This window comes from Chelonoidis abingdonii, chromosome 15 (genome assembly GCF_003597395.2).
Source record: "Chelonoidis abingdonii isolate Lonesome George chromosome 15, CheloAbing_2.0, whole genome shotgun sequence".
Taxonomy (NCBI): domain Eukaryota; kingdom Metazoa; phylum Chordata; order Testudines; family Testudinidae; genus Chelonoidis; species Chelonoidis abingdonii.
The window spans coordinates 34,542,429-34,567,049 of record NC_133783.1 but is presented as its reverse complement, the minus strand read 5'-3'; the positions used below and the strand labels follow the sequence as shown (position 1 = coordinate 34,567,049).

At 40.8% G+C, this 24,621-nt stretch overlaps 1 protein-coding gene across 5 annotated transcripts in view; it reads left to right on the top strand.

The window, feature by feature from the left end:
• Positions 1 to 9,109, top strand: part of KIF11 (kinesin family member 11) — a 49,397-nt gene extending 40,288 nt beyond the window's left edge. For all 5 annotated transcript variants that reach the window (XM_032793143.2, XM_032793145.2, XM_032793144.2 and 2 more), the window contains 8 exons: positions 80 to 202; positions 1,000 to 1,158; positions 1,622 to 1,761; positions 3,442 to 3,721; positions 5,270 to 5,492; positions 5,701 to 5,852; positions 6,226 to 6,342; positions 8,712 to 9,109. In XM_032793143.2, coding sequence (XP_032649034.1) covers positions 80 to 202; positions 1,000 to 1,158; positions 1,622 to 1,761; positions 3,442 to 3,721; positions 5,270 to 5,492; positions 5,701 to 5,852; positions 6,226 to 6,342; positions 8,712 to 8,837 — 1,320 coding nt within the window. In that variant the 3' untranslated portion in view covers positions 8,838 to 9,109. The remainder of the gene's footprint in view (positions 1 to 79; positions 203 to 999; positions 1,159 to 1,621; positions 1,762 to 3,441; positions 3,722 to 5,269; positions 5,493 to 5,700; positions 5,853 to 6,225; positions 6,343 to 8,711) is intronic.
• The last annotated feature ends 15,512 nt before the right edge of the window (positions 9,110 to 24,621 follow it).

Here is a 24,621-nt window from a genome sequence, read left to right as displayed (position 1 = left end):
ATGAGTCTGAATAATCTCTTGCGGACTTTAACTGAGGAGCTGTCTGGTATTTAATTTTTTTTCCCACCATCTTTTCCAGGAAGAGCATAAATCTGGAATGGAAAGAGCATTAAGTAGTCTGGTACCTGTGGTAGAATTTGTATTGGGAGTCAACCACCAGTTTCAGAATAACATCAAGACGTGTTCTGCTGTGGCAGAAAAGGTAAATGCATGGATATTTTTCTTTCACGCAGACTTCTTGGACTTCTAGTTCCCTTAGCTTACTGGTCACTTTCTCAGTGACTCTTCCCAGGATTCTCATCTCAGTCTCCATCTCTGGTATGGCCTTGCCCACCTGCATATGCTGCCCCATGGGTTAATCTGTTACCTCTCTGACTTCCAAATCTGCTTTTCCATGAGTGACCTCTTCCTTTGTGTGCTCATGTATTCCCCACATCAGTACAATCTCAATTGTCCGAATGTCAGAGTTTGGCTCCTCAAGGCTTTAGATAAAAGAAAGGAACACTGCTTTAAACCTCCCCCTCCCATTTCTTTTGCCTGCAGTTTATCCAAAATGCTCTTCATTTATTCTGACCACATCTCCCCTGTCTAGAGTATCTATACTGGCTTGCTATCTTCCTCAGGGTGTAGTTTGTTCTAATTTTTGAAGTATTCTAGTGCATTTTGTTGTTGTCCTGCCCAAGCATCTCCCCTTTTGTCCTCATTCTACTGTGCTCTGTTTCACACCATCCCTTATGTTTAGAACAGCCTGTTGCCTAATATACCAACCTCCCTTTAACTTCAAACTTCTGCAAACCATACCTGCAACAACTGCCATAGGTTTGTCCACCATACTTTATTCAGTTGTGCCTTTAAACTGCAAGCTCTTTAGGGTGTAGAGATTCCGTATATGTATAACCAGTGTATGATCATAGCACTAGGTTTATGAAAACCTCCACTTTACTACTATAATTCATGGCTTCCTTATCTAACCTTCATGTAATTTATTTCCCTCTAAAGATGGAAGGACATAAAGAGGAAACAAGCACCTTCTTTACAAAACACACTCTCGCTCTGAATAAATTACAGGAAGATATAACCAGTGTTCTGGCTCAACTTCAGAATGACTGTGAGAGTTTAAAGGAGGAAGCAGAGCTGGCAAAGCTGGCACTTAAAGAGGTATCACCTTTTTCTTACAGCAAGAAGATGGAATTAAGCATTTTGTACCTAGTGTGTTTCACCTGGCTTGACTTAAACTCATCTGTAATAGATCTTCGTACTTGCTTCATCAGTCAGTAGTACTATGATCATAGTTTCCCATTCATTTAGTTTGCTTGTCCTGTTTCTGTTAATCAGCCTCTATTTTTCTAGCTTTGTGGGGGAGATGGAAATATCACATGTCTGCTCCTGGAGTGGCCTATAGCAGTTGCTAAACCTGTTGCTCACAACACACTCCAAAATCTAAGTGAATCCATTGTTTACATCTTTCCTGAGCACAACTGGTGGTTACGGCTTTAAACTGTATTATACTTTTTGATGTGCTATATAATACCTTCCATGAGGAGTCTATTAAATTAAATGTAATAATGTTGAAAGTGTTAATGGCTTTGAGGCAGGTGTATAACTGTATTTTTCTTAATAGGGCACAACTCAACTCATGGCTTCTCTTCAGAGCCAGTTGAATTTGTTGGTTCAGGAAACCCAGCAGAATTTAAGTGGTGTATCTAAAAAGAGTGGAAGCTTGAAGACCACTATTGCAGTTGTCCAAGAAAACGTCCATCTGTAAGAACTATATTGTTTTTTGTATACTTATAACATTCTCTTACATAGATTACCATGAATGTAGATTACCGTGCAGTATGTTCTTTTGGACAAGTGCCACCTGTTAGAAGTGGGTCCTGCCACAAAACTCAGATCCTGATTCAGATTTCCCCAACATATGAGGATATTTGGACGTAATTTCTGCTCAAAGTTGAGACTTTTATGTGTCTTGCAAGCAAGAGGTTCCATTTTTTTCAGGAACTATACATTTGTGAGTGGTCATCAAATATGACTAGGCATGGCTCCCTGATTACTGCTGCATACTTACACTCAGTTCTGTAGGCAAATTAGTTGATATCAATAGTAAATTAATCTGTCACTTGAAAAGTTGGCTCACTGACTGAACTAAACATTAGAGCCCAGGATTTCCAAAAGTGGCTTGCGACTTGTCGGGGTCCAACTTGAGACCCTTGGAAGAGATCTAATTTTCCTAGGGTGGGAGCTTTGTACCTTCTGAAAATTGAGGTCTTTACAAGATTTGTCAAGTGGACATCCATGGTCATTAGTCACTTTTGAAAATCTTGGCCAAAATTAATGTAATACATTATTAAATCCCGTAGTAATACTAGATCAGTTATCTCCAACCTTTTTATGCAGGATCATTTTTTTAATTTAAAGGCAACTCAGGATCTACCCTGCCCCTTCCCCAAGGTCCCGTCTCACTCACTCCATTCCCCCCCCCCCCCTCGCTCTCCCTCACCCACCCTCACTCGCTTATTTTCACTGGGCTGTGGGAAGGGGTTGGGATGCAGGCTCTGGCCGGGGGTTGGGGATTGGGGTGCAGGAGGGGTTGAGGNNNNCCCCCCCCCCCCCCCCCCCCCCCCCCCCCCCCCCCCCATCGCTTGCTCTCCCCTACCCTCACTCACTTTCACTGGCTGGAGTTTGGGAGAGGGGGCGGGCTCTGGGCTGAGCCTGGGGTTGGGGATTGGGGTGCAGGAGGGGTTGAGGGGTGCAAGCTCTGGGAAGAGGGTCAGGGCTGTGGCAGAGTGTTGGGGTGCAGGAGGGGGCTCAGGGCTGCAAGAGGGGGAATGGGGTGCGGCCTCCTGCTGGGCAGCTCTTACCTCCGGCAGTCGGCGGCACAATGTGTCTGCCACTAAGGCCGGCTCCCTGCCTACCCCAGCCCCACACCATTCCCGGAAGGGGCCAATGAGCCCCTGCAGCTCCTGGGGGGGAGGCACGTGGCTCTGTGTGCTGCACCTCTCTGCAAGCACTGCCCCCGCAGCTCCCCGTTCCCAGTCAATGGGAGCTGCAGGGGCAGTGCTTGCAGGCAGGAGCAGCACATGGAGAGAGACCCCCTGCACTCACAGGGGTATGCTGGCCGCTTCTGGAAGTAGTGTGGGGCTGGGGCAGACAGGAGCCTGTCTTAGCAGCAGCACCACTGGAGATCGCGATTAACTGGGAGATCCTCTGGGATTGACCAGTTGGTGACCACTGTACTAGATTGTGGTCAGGGAAAGATTTACTGCATAAATATCTTAAACAGAAAACATTCCAATGGCATCTTGTTATAATAGGATTGGATCTGGCTTACTTTGAAATTAGACTGTCACTGCTGCTGTTGTCAAATCTTATTTAAAACCATCATGCATTTAATATGCATTTCCAAATACTCTGATCTATATTATGAATCTGTTCATGCAGGCAAACTACAGACCTAGTCAGTTGTACAACTTCCCACCACAACAAATACATTGCATCTTTGGATAACTTCTCACGAGAGATCAGGCAGTTAAACAAGGAAGACAAAAAGCTGCTGGAGGAGTCTACTTCATGCTGTGAACAGCTTCACAGAACTCTCACCACAGTGTGTCAGGAGGCAGATGAATGGGTTGAATCTGCAAATACTAAGATTGACTGCCTTACTGATGAACAGATCGCCTTCTCCCACAGTGAGCTGGAACAACTTCAGTGTTTACAGAGGGTAACCGATAACTTTTCCTTAGACTACGAAATTCTCAGTGGAGAGGACCAGAAAGTAGAATATGTGTAGATACAAATCCAAAGTCATCTGTATATCATTCTACAGTACTATTGTTATGCGACAGGCCCCCTGATCAGGATAGAGGTTGGCTTGCTTCTCGTCTCCTGTAACATCATGTACCCAATCTTTGATATGTGACATTAACCATCTAAGTTCCATCTATGCTGCACAGCCATGCAGCTGCCTATTAAGCGGCGCTCAGGGCAGTGAAAGGGTGAGATGCTTCTCCCTAAACCCCTGGCCTGCCGTGGCGCCCCAGCCCAGCCCCGGACCAGTCATGTTGGGGGACAGATGCCCCTCCCCTCAGCCCAGGTGCTGCCAGGGGGGAGAAGTGGTCCTCTCTCCCCATTGTAGCCTTGGGGAGCCCCACTGCACCCCAAACTCCTCAGCCACACCTCTAGCCAGAGCCTGAAGGCGCCACAGCCCTGAGACCCTTCCCACATTATGAACCCCTTGGCCACACCCCGCCACATGAATTTTGTTATGTGTACCAATATGGAGGTGATGTGTGTCACATCACCTCCAACTGGTGCACGTAACACAATGCATTCTTGCTCGTGGGTAGCATAAAAATATTATCCAACTTACCTGGTCCATAGTCATGACCTATAGACTAGTGTAAAACTTTAGCACGCTCCCTTTGAAAACTTGCATGCACCCCTTAGTCTACAGTAGATTTGTCAGTGGGAAGGTTTGCATAGTGATCAAGTATAGAATATGGCTTTCAAGTGGTAGCTAACCTTTTAATTATCATTGTTAGGTTTGGCATCAATCAGTGGGAAAAATTATTTATTTTTCTTCCTTTCACATTCTTCTTTTCCCTGTCTGTTTTTTCCTTCCCTATAACAACTCTCCCATCCATGGATTTCACTCCCAATCCTTTCCCATACCTTTGCTAAAATAAATAATGAACTAGTTTAATACTGACGTTTAAAGTGTCACTAGACTTCAGAGTTAACACCCCAGTGAGGAAAATGCACAGCTAAATGTTTCAGGCTGTCTGAAGGCTCAGGAAGAAAACACTATCTATTCATTCCAGATGTCTTCATGTCTGTAATACTTTCTTTGCAACCGTAAGGGCTAAAAATGCTTTCTAAAATGTAAACTTCCTTCCTAGCCCCTTGCAGGTGTTTTATCCTAGCATTGTCCAATATGCAATTATTTGCAGCTTACTTTGAAGCATTTAGTGCTATTTACTGTTGAAGACTTGATACTGAATCTGAGAAACCACTGGTCTGATCCAGCATAGCAATGTCTGTGTTCCTATGACTAGCTATTGGCATGTGTTCCCAAAGGATAGGATGACCAAGAAATGGATTATTTTAAATGCAGCTCTCAAAATGAACATAAATCAGCATGGCCAAACTCTTCAATTTGAGGTCACATTCAAGTTTAGTGACACAACCTGAAATGTAACTTCTTGCTCCACTAGTTAGGCAAGAGACCTTAGCCTTAATTTTATTGTTAATTTGGTATTCTGTCTTTCAGAATGCAAATGAAAGCTGTAATGCATCAGTTGCTGCAGTCACAGACCAGATTAACAGACAGAAAGCTGATGAAGAGAGGTCACTGAATAGCCTCCTGGACCACATTAAAAATGATAAGGAGATGTTCCTGGAGCAGAAACGGATACTCCATGAGGAAGCACGATATGGATTGACTCAGGTTAATGCCTTCCTGCAGGAGGAACTTAAAGTGGATATCCCAACAGGTATTCACAGTGTGGGATGGGAAGGGGAATGGTCTCAACAAGCTACTTGAGTACCGAGTTCATAAGCTAAAACTAATGGGAACATGAAGTCTTGGATTTTTTTTTAATATGGACAAGAATGTCTGCAAAGAATGCTTCCTACATTTCATTTAATAAAATCTGGAAGTGTTTAATAATTCCATTCATTTTTACATCAACTTCATTAAAGGGACAACTCCACAGAGAAAAGACTACTTGTATCCATTGATTCTTGTGAGAACAGAACCTCGTGACCTGCTGCTTGAGCAATTGAGACGACAGCAACCAGAACTCATGGCTACATTAAATAGTGCAGCAAAGGTGGTAGAGCATGTGGATCAGGTAAACATGAGATGGTATAAATACAAGGCTCCATTTTGTAACCACTCATCCAGGAGATATGGGATTGAACAGTTAGTACAACTCTCTAAAGGTGTTTCAGTTCAACTCTGTAAACAGAGTTCTGGAAGCTTTTACATTCTGCATTGCACTTGTCTGTTACAATGTGAGTATCCATGCAAAGCTCAGGAAATGCACAGGATGGGATAAAACAAAGTCTTACGTTTAAAAGGTCTTTTTTGCTTGATAGTTGTGCATGTAAAAGATCTATAAATCTCTCAAAAGATTGTGCCACGTATTTTAGGGACTTGATCAAATGATTGTAAATCCCCTCTGAATTTAGCCATTCATGTAAACTGGAAACTTCTGTTTGTAGGACTCACTGGAGGAAGAAGAGGTGGTGCAGGAATTTAATGAAAGTGTCTTCAGTGATAAATCTTCCCTGGACACAAGTGTGTGCTGTCAAACAAATACTGGTATTCCCTTTTTCCAGGTAATTTTACAAATATTGCAGACAGGTTTGAATTAGACCAGGAAGTGTGGTGCCTCTGCTATAATAGGGTCAGAAGTAGTTAAATGACGTGCCTTTTAATAGCACTTGTGTAACATGGTCAGTGTAGGTTTGTGACCAGACTTCATATATCTTAATTTAAAGAAGCAGCCAATAAATTTCCCCCTTAAATTGAGTTGTTGTTTTTTCCAGCAAATTGAGCTGAAAGTAAGTTTTTCTTAAAACAGCAGCTACCACAGGGGAACATCAACTTATGTATTTTAACATAAAACTGCTCAGCATTAGATTAGATGTAGAATATCTACCATAATGGCTTTGCAACAGATTAGTACTCCCAACTCCATTGGGGAAGGAACTGGTAAACTTTCTTTGTTTTTTTTATTTATTGACTAGTTAGTGTTAGCCTATGGGCTCTTCTTGGTAAAGTATTCAGAGCTGCTCTAATTTCACCCATGATCCCTTTTGAATAGCTAAGGGGTGGACTGCTTTCAAAGGCTTTGTACTGTCTAGTTATAGGATCTCTTTTAAGATGTTGAGGTCTTTGGAAGAGAGTGAGGGTGAGAGTTGCAAAACCTCTTAACTGTCTCTAGCAAAAGAAGTATCTGGACATGAATTACTGCGGCTCTCCAGAGATTAAATACTTGCTCTGCTGAACATAACCTTTCCAATGTGACTTGGAAACTAAACCGGCAATCTTCAAGGCTGTCCATCTGGACTACTATATCAATATTCGTTTCAGTGAGGGAGATCAAATGTTCTGAGGATTTGTTTGGTGTATCCTTAAATACCTAATAATACATGTATACGTCACCTTGTTTGGGCCTATATGAAACACAAAGGGCTAAACTGTTTACTCCTGGAGGAATTCTGCACCAAAAAAATAAAAATTCTGCACAAAATACTTTAAAATTCTGCATATTGTATTTGTCAAAATAACACAAAATAATCACACTACTTTCAATTATTTTGGTAATTTATTGCAAAATACTTGCTGACAAGTATGTCTGTAACAATCCAGACAACAAAAAAAGATTCAGGAAATGTTTTTTTGACAAATAAATTCCTTACTGGGTGTATTAATACAGAACTTTTGAATAATTCATTTAAACTAAATACAGAAACGTATTTCCTCATCCCTCGGAAGCCGTTGAAAAGCTTTGGGGAGTCAGGGGTAATGTAGGAGCTGAGTGGGAGGGAAGTAATAGGTGGGAAGGAGTCTGGAAGTGAACATAGAGGGGTTGTTGGGTATGGGTGGAAGAAGTGTTTGGTGTTTTTTTTTTGTTTTGTTTTGTTTTTGTGGGGAAGGATCAGGGAGTTGGGGGGTCCTTCCCAGTGTAGATCCAGTCTGACTCCTAGCCACTCCCATTCAGTCAGGCACATCTGCCTCTATCCCCATTTGTCCCCACACCCCCTCTCCTTATCTCCAGGTGATCTTGCACTTCCACTCAGTCCCCCCATCCCCATGGGGCACTGCACCCGCCTTCCCATTCAACCCCCACCCCAGTCTGTCTCCTTCTGAACCCCTAATCCTTCTGAACCCCAGTCTGTGACCCCCAGCAGCCCCATGTGCTCCACTCTCTGTGCCACTTCTCTCCCCTGCTATATCCCGTGTCTCCTCACCTGGCTCCGCAGGCAGGGCGCTGGGAGGAATTCAGCCTCTCCTCCCTATCTGCTACTGGCTGCTATGGGCAGATGCTCTCTGGTCTGGCACCACAGTAGCCTCTGGTGGACAAACAGCGTAACTTCAGTGCCTCTGTGGCAGAACGTATTTTCTGCAGAGGGAAAAAAAATCTGCGGGGGACATGAATTCTGTGCATACACAGTGACACAGAATTCCCTCAGGAGTAACTGGCAACTTATCAGAAGCCTAAAGTATATACCTAAACTTGCATACAAGAATCAGATTTAAATCTAACTGCACAACCTTTCAGACATTTCTTTCTGATGGAATAATAATTGTTGGTTTGCTTTCATTAGCAATAAAAGTGTGCCGTTTATAAACTTGTCTCACTGCAGTTAAGGGTGCCCTCTCATTAATTATGGTAAGAACTATCTTTAAAAGAAATGACTTCCAACAAATTAGTTCTTGGGCACATACAGGAATTCCTAGAGGTATCTTATTTTTGGTCTTAAGGAGAAAATCTTAATGCCATTGGCTCATAAGACTCTTGTGTCCTAAAGAATAAATCTCCTTAGCAAATGTCTTCAGAAAATTGCTCTGTATAATTTTTTACGCTTTGAGTATTGTATGTAGAATTATGTGGCAACCAGAAAATGGAGAATAATGTTGCATTCTTTAGCATTGTGTGTAAAGGAGTAATACTAACTGGGAACTTTTTTAAACTCTGCAGCACAAAAAGAGTGTAAAAAAGGATAAAGAGAACAAATCTACAAGCATCTTGGAGAGGTCCAAGATGGAGGATACAACAGAACAATCTCTTCCCAAGTCTAAGCTTCCTTTAAAAGCACTGAACTAAGATATTTAATGCAGACCATTGCATTTGTAAAACTTACCTCTGATCTTCTGTTCAGTCTGTTTTCTCAACCATTTTCAGGTGCTGTATATAGTGATATATTGTTGCAAAATCAAATTTTCTAAGAAGTTGTCCTGCCTTTTTGTCTGAATTGTTTTTATACACTGTAACTTAGTTACATAGCATATGCTGTAATTTAGTTACATGGCATTTACAGACTTTTAAAACTTCAAATTATGGCTCTGTATGTTAAATAAAGACTTTTAAAATCTAAAGCTTATAATGCTAATTAGCCTTTCTGTAGCCATTTTTCCTTTCTTATAAACCAATACAACCAACAGATTTAAAACAGCGTGGGCAGATGGGGACAAGCTTTCTAAATAGGTCACATCTACATTTTTTATTTTATTTTAATTGACTGTAAATATTGGCATTCTGCTTTTATGCCTGCCTCAGTCTGTCTCCTGTTGCTGTGTAGTAGACTAGTGTCAAAGTACCGTCTTTATTATGTAAGTGGATACTTCAAAGAAGCCCATCAGAATCTGCAGCGCTGCTACAAATAAGCATTTCCCATATTAACAAACTTGGAAAATGTAAAAGATTACCAGATCAAAAAGCCAAAACAAATACACTGGTCTCGCCCAGTGGCTCTCAAACTTTTTTACTGGTGACCCCTTTCACATAGCAAGTCTCTGACCCCCCCCCCCCCCCATAAATTAAAAACACTTTTATATATTTTACACCATTATAAATTCTGGAGGCAAAGCAGAGTTTGGGGTGGAGGCTGACAACTCGTGACCCCCGTCCCATGTAATAACCTCATGACCCCCAGTTTAAGAACCCCTGGTCTAGCCAAAGTACTAGAAAACACACTAGAAGAGAGCATCTGCCAGCGCAAGATTCCTTTAATATGAAGCAAAATGGTACAATGTACTGGGCATGGCTTATTAATTTTTATGGTCAACAACACTAATTGACAGGTATAATGCATGTTTCAGACAATACTGTGCCAAAGTCAAATATCCAAACTCTCCTGAGCTATAGATGCTTTTCCTGCTGCAGCCTGGCCCCTTAATGTTACAACCACCATTTTGGTTACATATTTTTACTCTTGGGAGTAGTAACCATTGATTTTGGGGAGGGGGGGGGGGCTTGGTGTGTTCTCCAGTTACTGGAGGATGTTCATGTGCTGCTAAGCATGAGACAAGTGAAGGATGTATGGGAATGGGTGGGGAGTGAGGAATGGAATTATGAAAGTGGGCTGCTCTGTTGCACTGATCAGTTGGAGGGTGCTTATAAATGGAGGCTGATTTCCAGGATACTCTCTTCTTGGCTTTTCACCCACATAAACCATGGCCCATCCCCCAAATCTCAGGTATCAGTTTGAGGTGAATGATCCATGTGTCCTAGATTAGGAACTAGTGGGTAACAGGCTGACATCTATTCTAAGGGCCAGGATTCCTGTTTGAAACTGATTTGACTCTTTCAGCCAAAGTTTTGCATTAGCCTTTTCTTGGCTGAGCGGGATTTGGAGAGAGAATTGTCTGCAGAGATGGTCTTTGTGCCCAACTGCCACAGCTACACAGTGGCTGTCAGACGATATCTGCTAAAAGCTGTAGAAACAAGATGCTATGTACTGAGGCAAACTGAAACTTGTGCTGAGGTCCCTGGATTCTGCAAAACTCTGGTGTAACAGAGTGAAAATTATGCAGTAGCTTAATTTACATGTAAACATGATTTTAACGACTTGAATATAGAAAGGAGACTACGGTATTGGTTTTACATTTAACGTGTTCCCATAATTAGCAGTTGTCATGCCATAGTCTTGTATTGACAATGCAAAGCAGCATCATAGAAGTTGGAGTGGAAACTTGAGGACCTGTGGCAGTGGAGGAGATAGCTGGTGTTCCTGGGACCTGGAGAGGCATGAGGTGTACATTGCAATAAGTACACTAGCCAGATGTCACAGCTTTAAAAATCAGGAATAATTTTCAAGTCCACACTAATCTCAGAATTAAGAATGAGTCAGTACACACCTCAAAGCTATTGCTTTAAGCTATCCACAGACTTTGGAAGTCGCTGCTCTGATTTACACTTGGGCCATATTTCCAAGGTTTCCTCAGCTATGACATCTGGAAGCACAGAAAGGATCTTACAGCAGATTCCAGGTACTACTGGGCCCGGCTATTCTGATCTTTATGTAATTGTATCTCCTTCCACTAGATGTCTTCCACTACTTATCTGGTGGAAAGGAGAGGATGGAAGTGCTGTATCCATTAACTACAGCAAGTTATGAGGCTGGATCACCAGTCATAGCTCTGATCATGTACATCAATGCAGTGGCAATTACTATTTACAATTTAACTTCTGGATTTGGACTCAATTCTAGCTGCTTTCAGTGATTGCATAACTAGAAACTCAGTTTTTGGGACTGAATTTGATCACCAATCATGTGGAACTCGACCCTAGAGATTCTCCTAAAAATCCACGCTTAATGTTGTAGGGGTCTACATACAAATTGCTTTCTCAGGCCTGTGCTGCAGCACTAACATTCACATGCTTGTGATTGCTACTTCTGCCTTTACTGAGGTTGCTGCTGGTATACAGACAAGGACTTATGATGGCAATGCTTGTTTGTGTTAACGTAGTCATAAAAACACTTTACAGAGGTTGAACGTAGAAGAGAGAAAACAATACTTAAAAAATAGACATAGCTTTTCACTAGCAATAGCTGAAGTAGTTTTAAAAAAGCTTTAGTATCAAAATGATACTTCAGTGCGGCTATTGCCATATTCAAACTAGTGTAAGGGGCAGAGATAGTTTAAAAGAGCCTACTACTCAAGAAAATGATACTGATTACGTAAGGCCTAGATCTCGAGCTCTGCTGAAGTGACACTAGAAAACAAAAACGAGACCAAAAAAATCCTGACCTCTTTCCCCTACCATAAATATATTCTCAGTAATAAAAATGAACACTGCTCTTTTCTGTACATGGTGCAAGGTAATAACATAAAATATCAGCATTGGAAGTGACCTCAGGAGATCTTCTAGTCTAACCCCCTTCTTGAAGCAGCATAAATCCCCAGTTTTTTGTTTTTATTCCAGTTCCCTGGATGGGCCCTCAAGGATTAAACTTCCAACCCTGGGTTTAGGATGCTAATGCTCAAACCACTGAGCTATCCCTCCCCCCATATCAATAAAAGGAAAGAGCACTCTTACTTTCATGGGGAATATGTCAAGATGGGAAGTGAAATATGGGCAACAGCCATTGGGTTCATGATGGGACTAACAAGAAGGGAAGTATAGTCTTTTCCAATAAAATAACAGCAAGCTAATAACCCTTCCTGAAGGAGTCCTATTGGGCATGATAGAGAATATCAGTGGAGTTGGGGATGTTTTAAAAATGCATATTCTGGTTAACAAATTTGGCCTCTAATGATGTTACATCCATACACCAACAGCTGGGATCTTATCTATGATTAAAATGAATTCCTACACCCAGTGGTGACTGGTAATGAGGGGATAAGGAGGGCCATGCTCCACCAATTAAATCTGCTCTCTTAGTGTTTTTTCCTTAAACAAAAACCCTTTGTGGAAGATGACTTCCCCATTTTTCTCCAGCAATGCACTGGAGAATGCTGCAGAGGGCTGGTTGTATCTAGCACAGCAGCACCATAGAGTGCACTCAGGATGGTGGGGCTAGAAACCATTCTTTGTTGAAAATATAGAGCAATGCTGTAATCCACATGTGATTGTAGCCTCTTTCCAGTCCTCTCAATCAAAGTAGCCTCAGATTCCCATTGCCAGTGAGAGCTCCACTACCCTCCTACAAGAACAGCATGAAGGAACCCAAATTGGAAGATTGAAGGATCCTGGCAGCTCTGGTCAGCACTGCTGACTGGGCCGTTGACTGTCCAGTTGGCGGTGCCGTGCCACACAGCAGGGCTGGCAGGCTCCCTGCTAGTTGCTGTGTTATGCAGCTCCCAGGAAGCAGCTGGCATGTCTGGCTCCTAGGCTTTGGGGCAGCCAGAGGGGTCTGCGTGCTGTCCTGCTCCCCACCCACAGCCGCAGCTCTCATTGGCCCAGTCAGGGCAGGGGACAAAGTAGCACGACTCACCAACGGTCAGCAGGCAGCTGTTCAGGAGTCATGGCACACGCCTCTCCCACTGCTGCCGGCTCTCTTCTTATGTTTCTCCTGTGGCTGGGCTCAAGCTGTGGCACATGCTCCTGCAGTAACCCCGTGGTCTGTTGCCCCGTCGTCAGTACCGGGACTTTGAGGTATGTATCTCTGTCTCAGAGGGCTGGGAATGGGGCTGCTGGAGGGGATGGGAGGAGTATGAGACAAACCCAGCACCTGTCATGGCCCAGCCACTTCAGGGAGTTGGGAACAGGCCTGGCAGCACCTCCCCTACTCTGGTAGCACTGATCCGCCTCAGCCCAGGACAGTCCTGTCTGTTGCTGGCCCCAGAAGCCTGGACTCTGGGCAACTCCTCCCCCCCTAGCCCTGCATACATCCCCATTCCCTTCATTGCATTCTGCCATCCCAACTCCCACACGCCCCCATCCCCCTCACTGCATCCCTCCTCGGTCCCATCTCACCCTGACCCCCACACTTACCCCATCCCAGCCCCGTACCCCTTACAGTGCTCTCCTATCCATCGTCTCCACCTCCCAGAGCCATCACCTCCATCTCCCTCACCCCCTACAGCCCTGCACCCCATTCACCTCCTCTGCCGCACTCCCATTATGTTCCTATATACCCCTCTGCCCCCCACATCCTCATGCACCTGTAGCCTGCCTCCCCCTGCATCCCCATCCACCCCACATACCCCCATACTCCCTCCTCTCTCCTTCACTGCCCCCTCTCAATCCCACCCTGCTCTGATTCTTGGCCTCTTTCCCTCTCCATCCTCTACTCCACCTCCACCCCCGCATCTTTTCCCCTCCAGCCCACTCTCCTCCCTTCCCAGGTGGATGATTTAGGCAGCCTCTGGAAGAGTGGAGTACTCCATAGCAGATTAAGTTAGAAATAAATTGCCATTTTTGGTGGGGTACACAAAAATGCCTTGTGCTTTCTGTGCTGGCTCAGCAGCAGATGCTAACAAGGAAACATGATTTCCGAAGCTCTTTAACAGGAGACCATCAGCGTAATTTGTAAAATTAAGTTTTTGTTTCCTTGTTTTCTTCAATTTTAATGACAATATTTTTTAAGCAGCTAAGAATTCTCCTGTCCTGTTTACAGTCCAAACACTGAATAATTGTGTTAGTTCATGAGAACCGAAAGGGAAATTAACTAGAAACAAATATAAATTGTCTAGTCTCTTTTCACTGATTCATAGATTCTAAGGTCAGAAGGGACCATTGTTATCATCTAGTCTGACCTGTATAACACAGACCATGGAAATTCCTCAAAATAATTCTTAGAGCAGGTCTTTTAGAAATACATCCAATCTTGATTTAAAAATTGTCAGTGAGGGTGAATCCACCATGACCCTTGATAAATAATTCCAGTGGTGAATTCACTGTTCAAACTGAGAGAAATGTAAAAATTAAATATCATACATGGTAAAAATATCAATTAGATTTTTTAATTGATTACAGATGTAATCATTTAAGATGTTTCAGTAACACATGCAAATAAATAGTTATTTAATTTTAACCTGTGTCCCTCTAGCATAGGTGATGCTGGTATATTAAAAAAAATCATATTTATATGGTCAGAATTGTACTTTTATTCACAGTAGTTTAAGTTAAAATAAAAAATCTGTTGTTTCTCAGCTCAATTCTACACAAGAAAAAAATCTGCAATTTTGCAAAATTGAAAATAAAATTAGGAAAGGAAATATTCTGTTCATGTTTCTAGGAGTTTATCACAAATAATAATAAAAATAAACATGTATGCTGTAGAAAGTACTATGACACCTCAGTTTCCACTCATCATCATAATAATAATAATAAGTAGCACTTCATAGGGCTCACTTCCCCATTGAGTTATTACTCTGGTTTTGTGCTGGAATGACTCACTGAAATCAATTGACTCATACCAAGGTAATAGATTGGAAGATTAGGCCACATTTCTTCAAAGTGTTTTACAAATTTAACACTTACATTTTATTCCAATGTAAGGAGCCTAAAGAAACTAGGATCCTGTCTGTTCTATATGGACATTAAAGATCCTATGGCACTTAGGAGGACTTGTCTTAGTGTTCTTGGCTCTCTTTTTCCCCAATGCTGTGTAATATGCTCTTGTGCTGCCACCCTTCACCCCAGAGGTGACTGCTTTTCAGTGGTATCTCTGTGCTGTAGTTTGTAAAATGCCTTTGGGACCCTTCAAGATAAATATAATTATTTTATTGTACTTTTGTTAAAGGCCTATTAAAAAAATGTGAAAGACTCTCATTGACTTAAATGGGCGTGTCTTTGGGAGTAATCAGCATGGATCTTTTTTGCATCAAAGAGAGAATAAACTCTCAAGTCTACAGTAAAACCACACAGTAATTCATGCACTGGGCAAACTAACTTCAGGAACATAACTTCATACTGAACTCAAGCATCATAGCTTTCATTGTGATAAATGGAAACCCCTTGACATTTTTATCATAAGGGGAATCTCATTCTGTGTAATGACTGAAATAACCACTGTTCTGTGTAAAAATTATTTTGGGAAAATGATTGCTCAACTTTCATATAACTTCTGCTACTACTGACAAAACATTACATAGCTGCATGGCTATAGCATTATCAGTGCGCTCTGGAAATAAAGGAAAAGTGAATCATTTATCACTTGTTATATCCAGTGTCTCGTATGACTTAATTAAAGCAATACACGCTACCTTAATTTCAAAACCAATCTGTCAGATAGATATACATATTCAGATGGTCACAATATAATAACGATTGGCGCCAAACTTTTGCTCATATGCTCTGGCAGTTTGTTTTAGTTTCATCCTGTCAGATTGAATTTCCTTGCATAGATGGATTCAGTGCCAGAAAGGAAATTTTATGATGTCTGTTAGTTAATGCAGAAACCAGTCTTATTAATCATAGATTTACAAAGGGCAGTTTTATTAGATGTTATCCATAGCTTATGTTGACAATTGATTTTCATTGTAGGGCAACTACATTTATTATTTGTAATAAGATAAAGATAATTAAATTGACTTTATAAAGGTTGCTATCATAAATGTGAGCAGTACCTGTGAATAGCAGGCATAAAACTGCTTCAACTGTGTAAATTCAGTAACTGATTGGTGCTTTCTTTCCATTACATTTAATAGTTTCTGAGCATATCTACTCTGAACGCTGTTTTGCAGAGTTTAGGTCTAGGCTATTAAAACTTGTTGTAGAATGAAGTCTAGTTTCCTGATTTTTTCTCTCTAATAAAAGAAAATCAGATGGGCATTTTTCTAAATTATAGGAGTAAAATAAAAAAAAAATCATTAAAAAAGGCACTATCCAGTAGAGATTTCTCTATGATCTCAGTATTGTAACTTAGCTTTTCAAAATACTATATTTTTTGCAGACACTTAGTCTACAATATGCACTAAGCCTTGGAGTGTTGGTTGGTTTGTTTTAAAGTAAATGAAATGGATGCTTGTGAAAATGAGGGACCGATTACTTTGAGGGAGAAACATGTAGAAATGTTTTAAATTTTTTGGAAGTTGTACTGCTCCTATTTTACATCTCTCTCTATCTGTAAAGCTTTAATACTGTGAGTACAACTGTACAGGCTCTTTGGAAAGAATGGAGAATTAGAACTAATAAATGTTAGTAAATAAAATTATAAAATATAAAATTTGCAGATGACACCAAGTTGGGAGATGTTGCAAGAAGAGGATTAGAATTCAAAATGACCTTGACAAATTGGAGAAATGGTCTGAAATAAACAGGATAAAATTCAATGAAGATGAGTGCAAAGTGTTATGCCTGGTAAGGAAAAATCAAATGCACATATACAATATGGGGAATAACTAGCTAGGCAGTAGTACTGCTGAAAAGATCTATGGATTATAGTGTATCATGAATTGAGTGAACAATGTGATGAAGTTGCAAAAGAGGATTAAATATCATTCTGGAGTGTATTAAAGAGCAGTTGTGTGTAAGACACAGGTGGTAACTGATCCACTCCACTCAGCAATGGTGAGGCCTCAGCTGGAGTAGAGTGTCCAGTTCTGGGCATCACACTTTAAGAAAGACATGGACAACTGAAAACAGTCCACAGGAGAACAACAAAAATTTTAAAAGGTTTAGAAAATCTGACCTATGAGGAAAAGTTTTAAAAACTGGGCATATTTAGTCTTGAAAAAAGAAGACAGTTTATCATGGAGTTCATATTACTAGTTGTCAGACGGTGACACAGATAAGAGTCTAATGTTGTTGTTTGGTATTTGAGCATATAAGTCCCACTGAAATCAACAAGAGTCAGGCACCCAAATATGTTATGAGGGTCTGGGCCTCACAGACTATGGTGATGTAAATAAATACATGCCAAAGGATTTTTTTCAGTATTTGTAACATTAACAGTCATGAAAATCTATCCTAAAACAGCCCATAGTCTGAGTTACAGCATGAAGAGTAAGGCAATCTGGAGCCAAGATGATCAGTCTATTCTTAACAAATCTCCTTGTGCCTAGTTGTTGGTTTATGAGTGGAGCCTGTGTCGCTCTCCTGTTAGTACAACTCACAGTAGTGAGTTAATGATGGAAAACAAGCCCTTACTTTGAATCTCCTGGACTTTGCAGTTCAGTCATTTAAAAAAGTACATACAACAAATAGTCCCTGAGGTGTGAAATGTCTCGGCTGCGTTTTGTCTCTTTTAGCAGCGACATTGTGCTGCATAGTTAAAATGTTTCTACCATTACAAATGATCCCTTTCTGATTCTCTCTGTGGTGTATGTGGACTAGAGGTGCAGCACCTACTGCAACAATCTTATATTGTCTGATACCTTTAATGGCTTACTTAATCTGTTCAGGACTAACCCAGGCCAGACTCCTTCTTCAGATATTATTATTCCATTTTTATTTGGTATTTACTTTAAATGAAAGGCCATGATCCTGTTCAAAGACATCATTTCTCTCTCTCCCACTTCTGTCATTAGAGCCAGATAACAGAAAGAGACAGTCAGATAACTGGCCACTTATTCAGATTTCACAGAAGCTTTTAGGCAGAAATAAGGACGCCAGCCAGAGTTGAATCAATTCATTTCAATGATTTGCTGATTATCTATGTTAGTTATTCTCTCATTATCTTGCCCAGTGTCCAGGACTAGTCTTTCAGCCTCTGGGTCTGGGCAAGATGTTTTGTTTCAGCTGATTATTTTTAGGGAACGCTTTGCACAGTGAACTGCATTCTAAAGACCCAAAGGCATCAGTGGGACTAGAAAAATTGAGGGCCAATCTGTTGATAACTGAGCTTCAAGAGAAAGATTAATCAGCAATGAATAGGGCTCCCTAAAATCACTTCCCTTCCTAATTAGCACAAGGAAATAATCAACATAGCCTTAGATATCCCCACTTGGAACTATGACCTGAAAGCTTGGGTAACAGCTTCTGCATCATCACCATCATCATCATCATTTATATTATGGTAGCACCTAGAGGCCTCAACCAACCATTGTGCAGCTCACTACAGATAGTCCCTGCTTTGAAGAATTTATGATCTGAATAGGCGAGACAGACAAAGGCTCGTTGGGAAACTGAGGCATGGAGAGACAAAGTGGTTTGTCTTACCTCACACAACAGGTCAGTGGCAAAGCTTGGAACAGAACTCCTAGTTCAGTGATCCAAGAAATCATCGCTCCTTCCTTTGTCTGACAATAAAACCCTGTGTGTTAACTGTCTGTATCTTTCTTTTTGGAGAGATATTCTCTCTTCTAGCAGTGTGTGTGCATGTAGGTGTGTAAATGGGAGAATAGGGAGGAGACAAGACCCTCTCATGCAGCCCTGTATCTATAGCTACTGGTTGCTCTTGATTTGTGTGGAGGTTCTTCTCTAACAGAGACTATCATAATAGAAGACAAGACTATAGAAAAAATATGTTTATAATATTAGTTTTAAGAGCCCGTGTCCAGTGTACCGCACGATGGGGCTAGTATGCTAATCACATCGTATGAGATAGCTAGCTGATACAGCCACCCTGTGCAAAGGCAATGCAGGCCTGAGCTTTACAGCAGCTAGATGATCTTAAGAGTCATTGGATTTCTGGGAAATACCCTTTTCTCTGGGGTTTTTGGCTGCCCAGGAACATTTAATCAGTATTTTTTTTTTTTTAGTCAGTTCTTTTCATTCCTTTCTTCTGAGAAGCTGAGTTTTCAGCCTCTTATCACATTTCTTAACTTTCCAGTGAGGTGGGCCCTTTGCCAACATACAGATTGTTCACCAGCTTTTAACCCCATGTATTGTAATACAGGATAGATAAAATCACACAATATTCTTTGCACGCTAAAAATGCAGCACTTGCCGTTCTCATTTGTTACGACTTTCTGAATGAATTCATCTACATAAAATAAAGCATTTAGCGCATGATCCATGGCAATATAGGAATAATAAGAGCAAACAAAACAGTGAAAGATTCTGTTGTTCTAGATGATTTCAAAAGAAACTTAAACATAACTGGAAATGAAAATAAGATCATTCCATGCATTTTCTTATAATCACAGACAAACTGACAGAATAAGTGAACAAAAGGAATAAGAAAGACACCAAGATTAAGGGCCTTATTTTCCTTCCCTACCGTAGGCTGAGCAGTACAATTTATGGCATAAGGTGCTCAACCTGAATAAAGGTGGAACAAATAGGGCCTGCGCTCAGATCAAGAAATGGGTTCTATCCCCTAATCTCATCATCCTGTGATCTTTTTATTTCGGAGTGTGTTTGTGGACATGCTCATTTTGGGTTTTTTATTTAAGGCAGATTGAGATGTTTAGGAGAGAGGCTGGTAAGCCAGCAAATAAAGAACAAAGTCAACAAGATGAGATGGCACCACCCAATCATGTGGGTGCGTTTGTTCAATAGCGGGGAAGGGAAGAGAGCCCTAGAGCAGATATACCATTCACAGCACAGATAAGGGGGTCCTTTTGACATCAGCCCCCACCGAGGCTGACCCAACCCCTCTGCTAGAGAGGGAAAACTGACTGCTTCACCAATAAAGCTGGCAAACCTGCAGCCTTGAAATAACTGCATGCAGTAATAGATTTTGCTGTAAACTTCATCTTCTGGCCACCAGCTGGATCAGATATGATACATGTATCCAATGACTAGTTCAGAGAGACTGGAGTCAACTTTCATTTTAAAAATGTGAACCGCACAACAGCCATTCACTTTGGTATCTGCATCTTAAGCTGCAAAAAAATAACTAAATACATCAGTAATGTAGAGTGACAATGGAAAATCAGCCTCATTGTGGGTAACTAGAAATCTGGTTTGTTTTTATTCTGACTACAGGTATATTAGTACTCCCTACAGTGCTCTTCCATGCCATAATTTAACTTCTTAGTGAGAAGATCTGGAATTTGGTCCAAACTAGCTAGGAGAACAGTAATGTTTCAAGAAAAGCAGCGTCAGGAATTGTGTAGTACAGTTGGGGAAGAGGAAAGGATGTGCCTAATACTGCGCCAGCCCAGACAGAAACTAGCATTTTCAGCTATCTTGGGCATGGTCTGTACTGGGTGTGAGGGGGTTGTTTTTGTTTTTTGCTTTGGTGTAACTACACTTGCACTATAGATGTACATCATGAAGCAGACCAGACCCCCTGTTGCACCAGTGTGGCTCACTGTGCTCAAAGTCATAATTTACACCACTGCAATCTATCTACACTAAGAGTCTGCACTGGTGCAGCTGTACCAGTGCAAAAAAACCAGCACAGATGACGTCTTTCTAAGCTATCAGGTTATCTCACACTGAATTAACCTGTCCATTGATTACAGATTTGGCACCATACTGGGAAAGGGGTATAATGTCCATTCCACGTCAGCTTGATGGCTCACACAATAGTGCAACCACCATTTTTATTTCAAGTAAAGTAACAAGCAATCTGACAAACTCTTAATTATAAATTAATTCAGATTGGCCAGGGTATGAGCATTGTTGCCTATTAGAAAATGGGCTGGAAAAGCAAAATTAGGTAACGCTACATAGAGACCTCTCCAGCAGGAGAGAGATGTATAGCAGGTGCTACAGGTAGACATTTGGGTCTTATTGAACATCTTCATTAATGACCTAGTAAGGAGTAAATCACACATTAATTAAATTCTGTAATGGTACTAAACTGGAAGGCATTACAGATACCAGGGAGGACAGAATAGTAATAAAAGGGACATAGAGAGGGTAGAAGTATGGATATGAAACAACAAAATTAAATTTAACTTGGAAAAATATAAGCCCTGGAATTTGGAGTGAAATGTTCAGAAATATACACTGAATGGGAGAGGAAAACCCAGAGCACAATAATCCTGCAAGAGACCTTGAGGAGACAGGTAACAGAAAATTACAAAGGAGTTTGCTAGGTGATGTGGTAGTGGAAAAGGCCAATGCAAGTTTGGGCTGCATGTGTAACCACATCACATCATTGAGCAGGGAGGAAACAGCCTCTTTTCTTACAGCTCTAGTAAGACTACTTCTGATATATTACATTCAGGGCTGGGTACCCCATTAGCAAACAGACAAACTGGAGAGGAGCAAAAAATGTGACTAAAGAGGTTGGAGGGACTTACTGTCAGGGAAAGATTGAATGAAATAAATGTGTATAGGTTGGCTAAACAATGCTTAGGAAGTAACAGGCCATAACTATCAACTGTTGAAATGTGTAAACACTAAAGAGTAAAAGGAATTTTTTAGCATGGTACAAGAAGGCAAAATAAAAAGCAATGATGACAACTTCACAGTGTTGCCTGCTGATTTACATACTTGTTATTCTTGACACAAGATGAACCAATTAAGCCCTCATGAGTGAACTGGTATCTGTCTCCAATGCATTGTGCATCATATCCTACCCCCCAGCTCAGGATCATGGAGACCCCTAGATCCTACTAAACTATGTGAGTCTTGTGAAGGAGGTGGAGATGAGGGACCAGGAGTTAGGAGTCCAGTACAAACCCCACCTTGTACTGCAGAGCTCAGTTCTGCAGTGCCTTTCTGCACGTACCTGCCCAGCAAAGATTGGGCTGGAGAATGTAGGGACTGAGCTAAGGAATCTGTCTCTAGGTGAATTCACTATCCATTGCCTTCATGTGACCTAGAGGCCAAGGACTTTAGAGTTGTGGTATTAGCTGTGGAGTGCTACTGCTTAGTGGTCTTGGAGTAGGTTCCCTTCCACCAAACTCCTGCAGAATCCCTTGTGTTATACTGTACATTGCCTGGGTAGATGCTGAGGACAATATTTAACCATGTGTATGTATTTTTAAATAGTAATTTTACTGTAATATTTCAATACAAATATTTTATACAAATAAAATCAGAAACTAGAGCTAGAAAACAATGCATGGAGCAAGATCTAGATTATGTTTAGAACTGAGCTCACAATTTGGGTTCAAGATAGAATCCAGACTTAAGTTTGGATTCTGCTATACTGAAAACTCATTAGGTCTTCTCATAACATTTCAGTCCCCAGTGCTGGGATGAGTTAATCTTGTGAGATGGTAGAAAATAAGTAGCTGTTTTGTGAGCTTTTGTCCAAATCTGATCCAGAACCAAAGCTGCAGGGATGAGTTCTGATCTGTTGTATATAAGGCCTGGACTACATACCAGTCTGATACTGGTATAACAATTTTGATTATGGGTATGATTTTTTAGCAAAACAGCTATAGCTAGTACAACCCCTATTGTGGATGCAGTTATGCTGGTACAAAGGTGACTTATAATGGTATAGCTCATTCCCCTTCCCAATACAGGAATAGCTGTATTACTATAAAGCACCTGTATGCTGGTATAACTGCATCTATATTAGGGGGGTTGTACTGCTTTACTCGTACCTTTCTAGTTAGAATTAGAGGAGGCCTAAAATAACAACTCTCTTCTCTCTCTTTCTTCCCACTCCCACTTAGCAAAAAAATCAAAAGTGTTCAGAGTCAAAGCTCTATGTTGAATCATCTGCAGCTGAAGCATTTGACAAGATGCCATTTTCTCTTTAATGATTGCATCTCTGTCGGACTGTCTTTTCCTTGAACACGTCCATTTGAAAGGAAATCTGTTGTCTTTGTAAAGGAAAAATCTCTTCCAGTGGTTGGTCTTTAATAGCATTGTTTCTAAGGTATTTCTTTATTGTTTATTATATGTTAATACAAAAATAGCAAATACAAAAATGATTCTACACTCTGTTATTTGGTATTTTCCTGTTGAGTGCTATTAATAATGTTAATGTGTTTCATACAGTAGACCCTAAAATGCAGTTCTCATCCATTAGGGGGATTGTGATTGTGGGCAGGAGAAAGAGACTGAGATAGTATCGGACTTAGGGAAAACTGATACTTTCTTTACTTCAGCCACATAACATTTTACCTTACAAGATATTTAAAAACATACACTCACGGCCCAGTCTGCAGTTCTGACACAAGCAAACTCCCTTTCCCTGAGGAAATCATTGACATCACTGGAACTGCAGCCATTTACTCAATTTCTGAATTTTCTCTAAGCATCCATTCCTGAAGCCTTAATTAGTCTTTTAGGCCCAGGTCTACAAAGGTATTTAGGTTCCTAAATCAATGGAAGTTAGGAGCCTAACTACCTTTGTGGATTTGGGCCTTATATCTAACCCGATATTTTTCACATAAGGACTAATATCTAATTCTCCTTGTGACTCCATTGTTGAATACCTTTGGTACTTGGCTTAATTGTCACTTTAATCTTCTGTATTTGACGATTAACAGCTACTGTATGTTCATATCGACCCAAAATAAAAATAAGCACACCTAGGAATTGATTTTATGATACTAAAATGATCAAACGTCTTAAAATAAGGGGAACATTCAAGGCTCTGGAAAACATTAATAAAATATAACTGAGTTACACTTTCAATTCATACCTGATGTGAAATTTCTATTGACATTAAATTAGATCTGTTTACTTTGGAACCAACTGAACTGTTAACAATGAAACTCTTGCTCTGTAAGTCCACTTTGAGATTCATAGTATTTTGAATATTGACTATGCTATATATAAAGAAGTATTTTGTCATTGCTGTAGTTTGGGAGCCAGATTCTCTATTGTTTTCTGCAAGATGTAGGGCAAAGAAGAATCTGGTCGTGGGGATTTATAAGCATTTTGGGGGGTTAACTTTTATGAATGTAGCCTTTACATAAAGATAGAGAGAAGTTTGAACATGTTGCAGTCAATGTCTCAAAGTAAATAAAATTTAGCCAAGAAATTGTCAGTTCCCCATATATCAAGGATCTGTATTAGCCCACCTTATGTTGTAGGAAACAGAGAGAAAATATCATACAGGCAGAAATAACATAAATAGATTTTTCTGAAAATCTAAATTTGTTTTGTTTTTTGTAACATTGTTCACCGTATCCTCATAAATGTAGAGGTCGGATAAGAAACAATTTAAGACATGGGAGGAATAGAAAAGAATAAATATTCTAAAACACATTAAAGCACAAAATAATCTAGGAGATGCCCCCTTTGAGCTTCAGACAGAAACTCCAATGAATTATGTGAATTTTTAGATAAATCAACTTCAGAATCTTAGTGAGAGAAGCCAGTACCATAATGACCATTTGGACTCTATGTACTTTTCAGCATCATGATAATCTAGAAAAAAAGGCTGGATCAAGCTTTGGTTCTAATATTG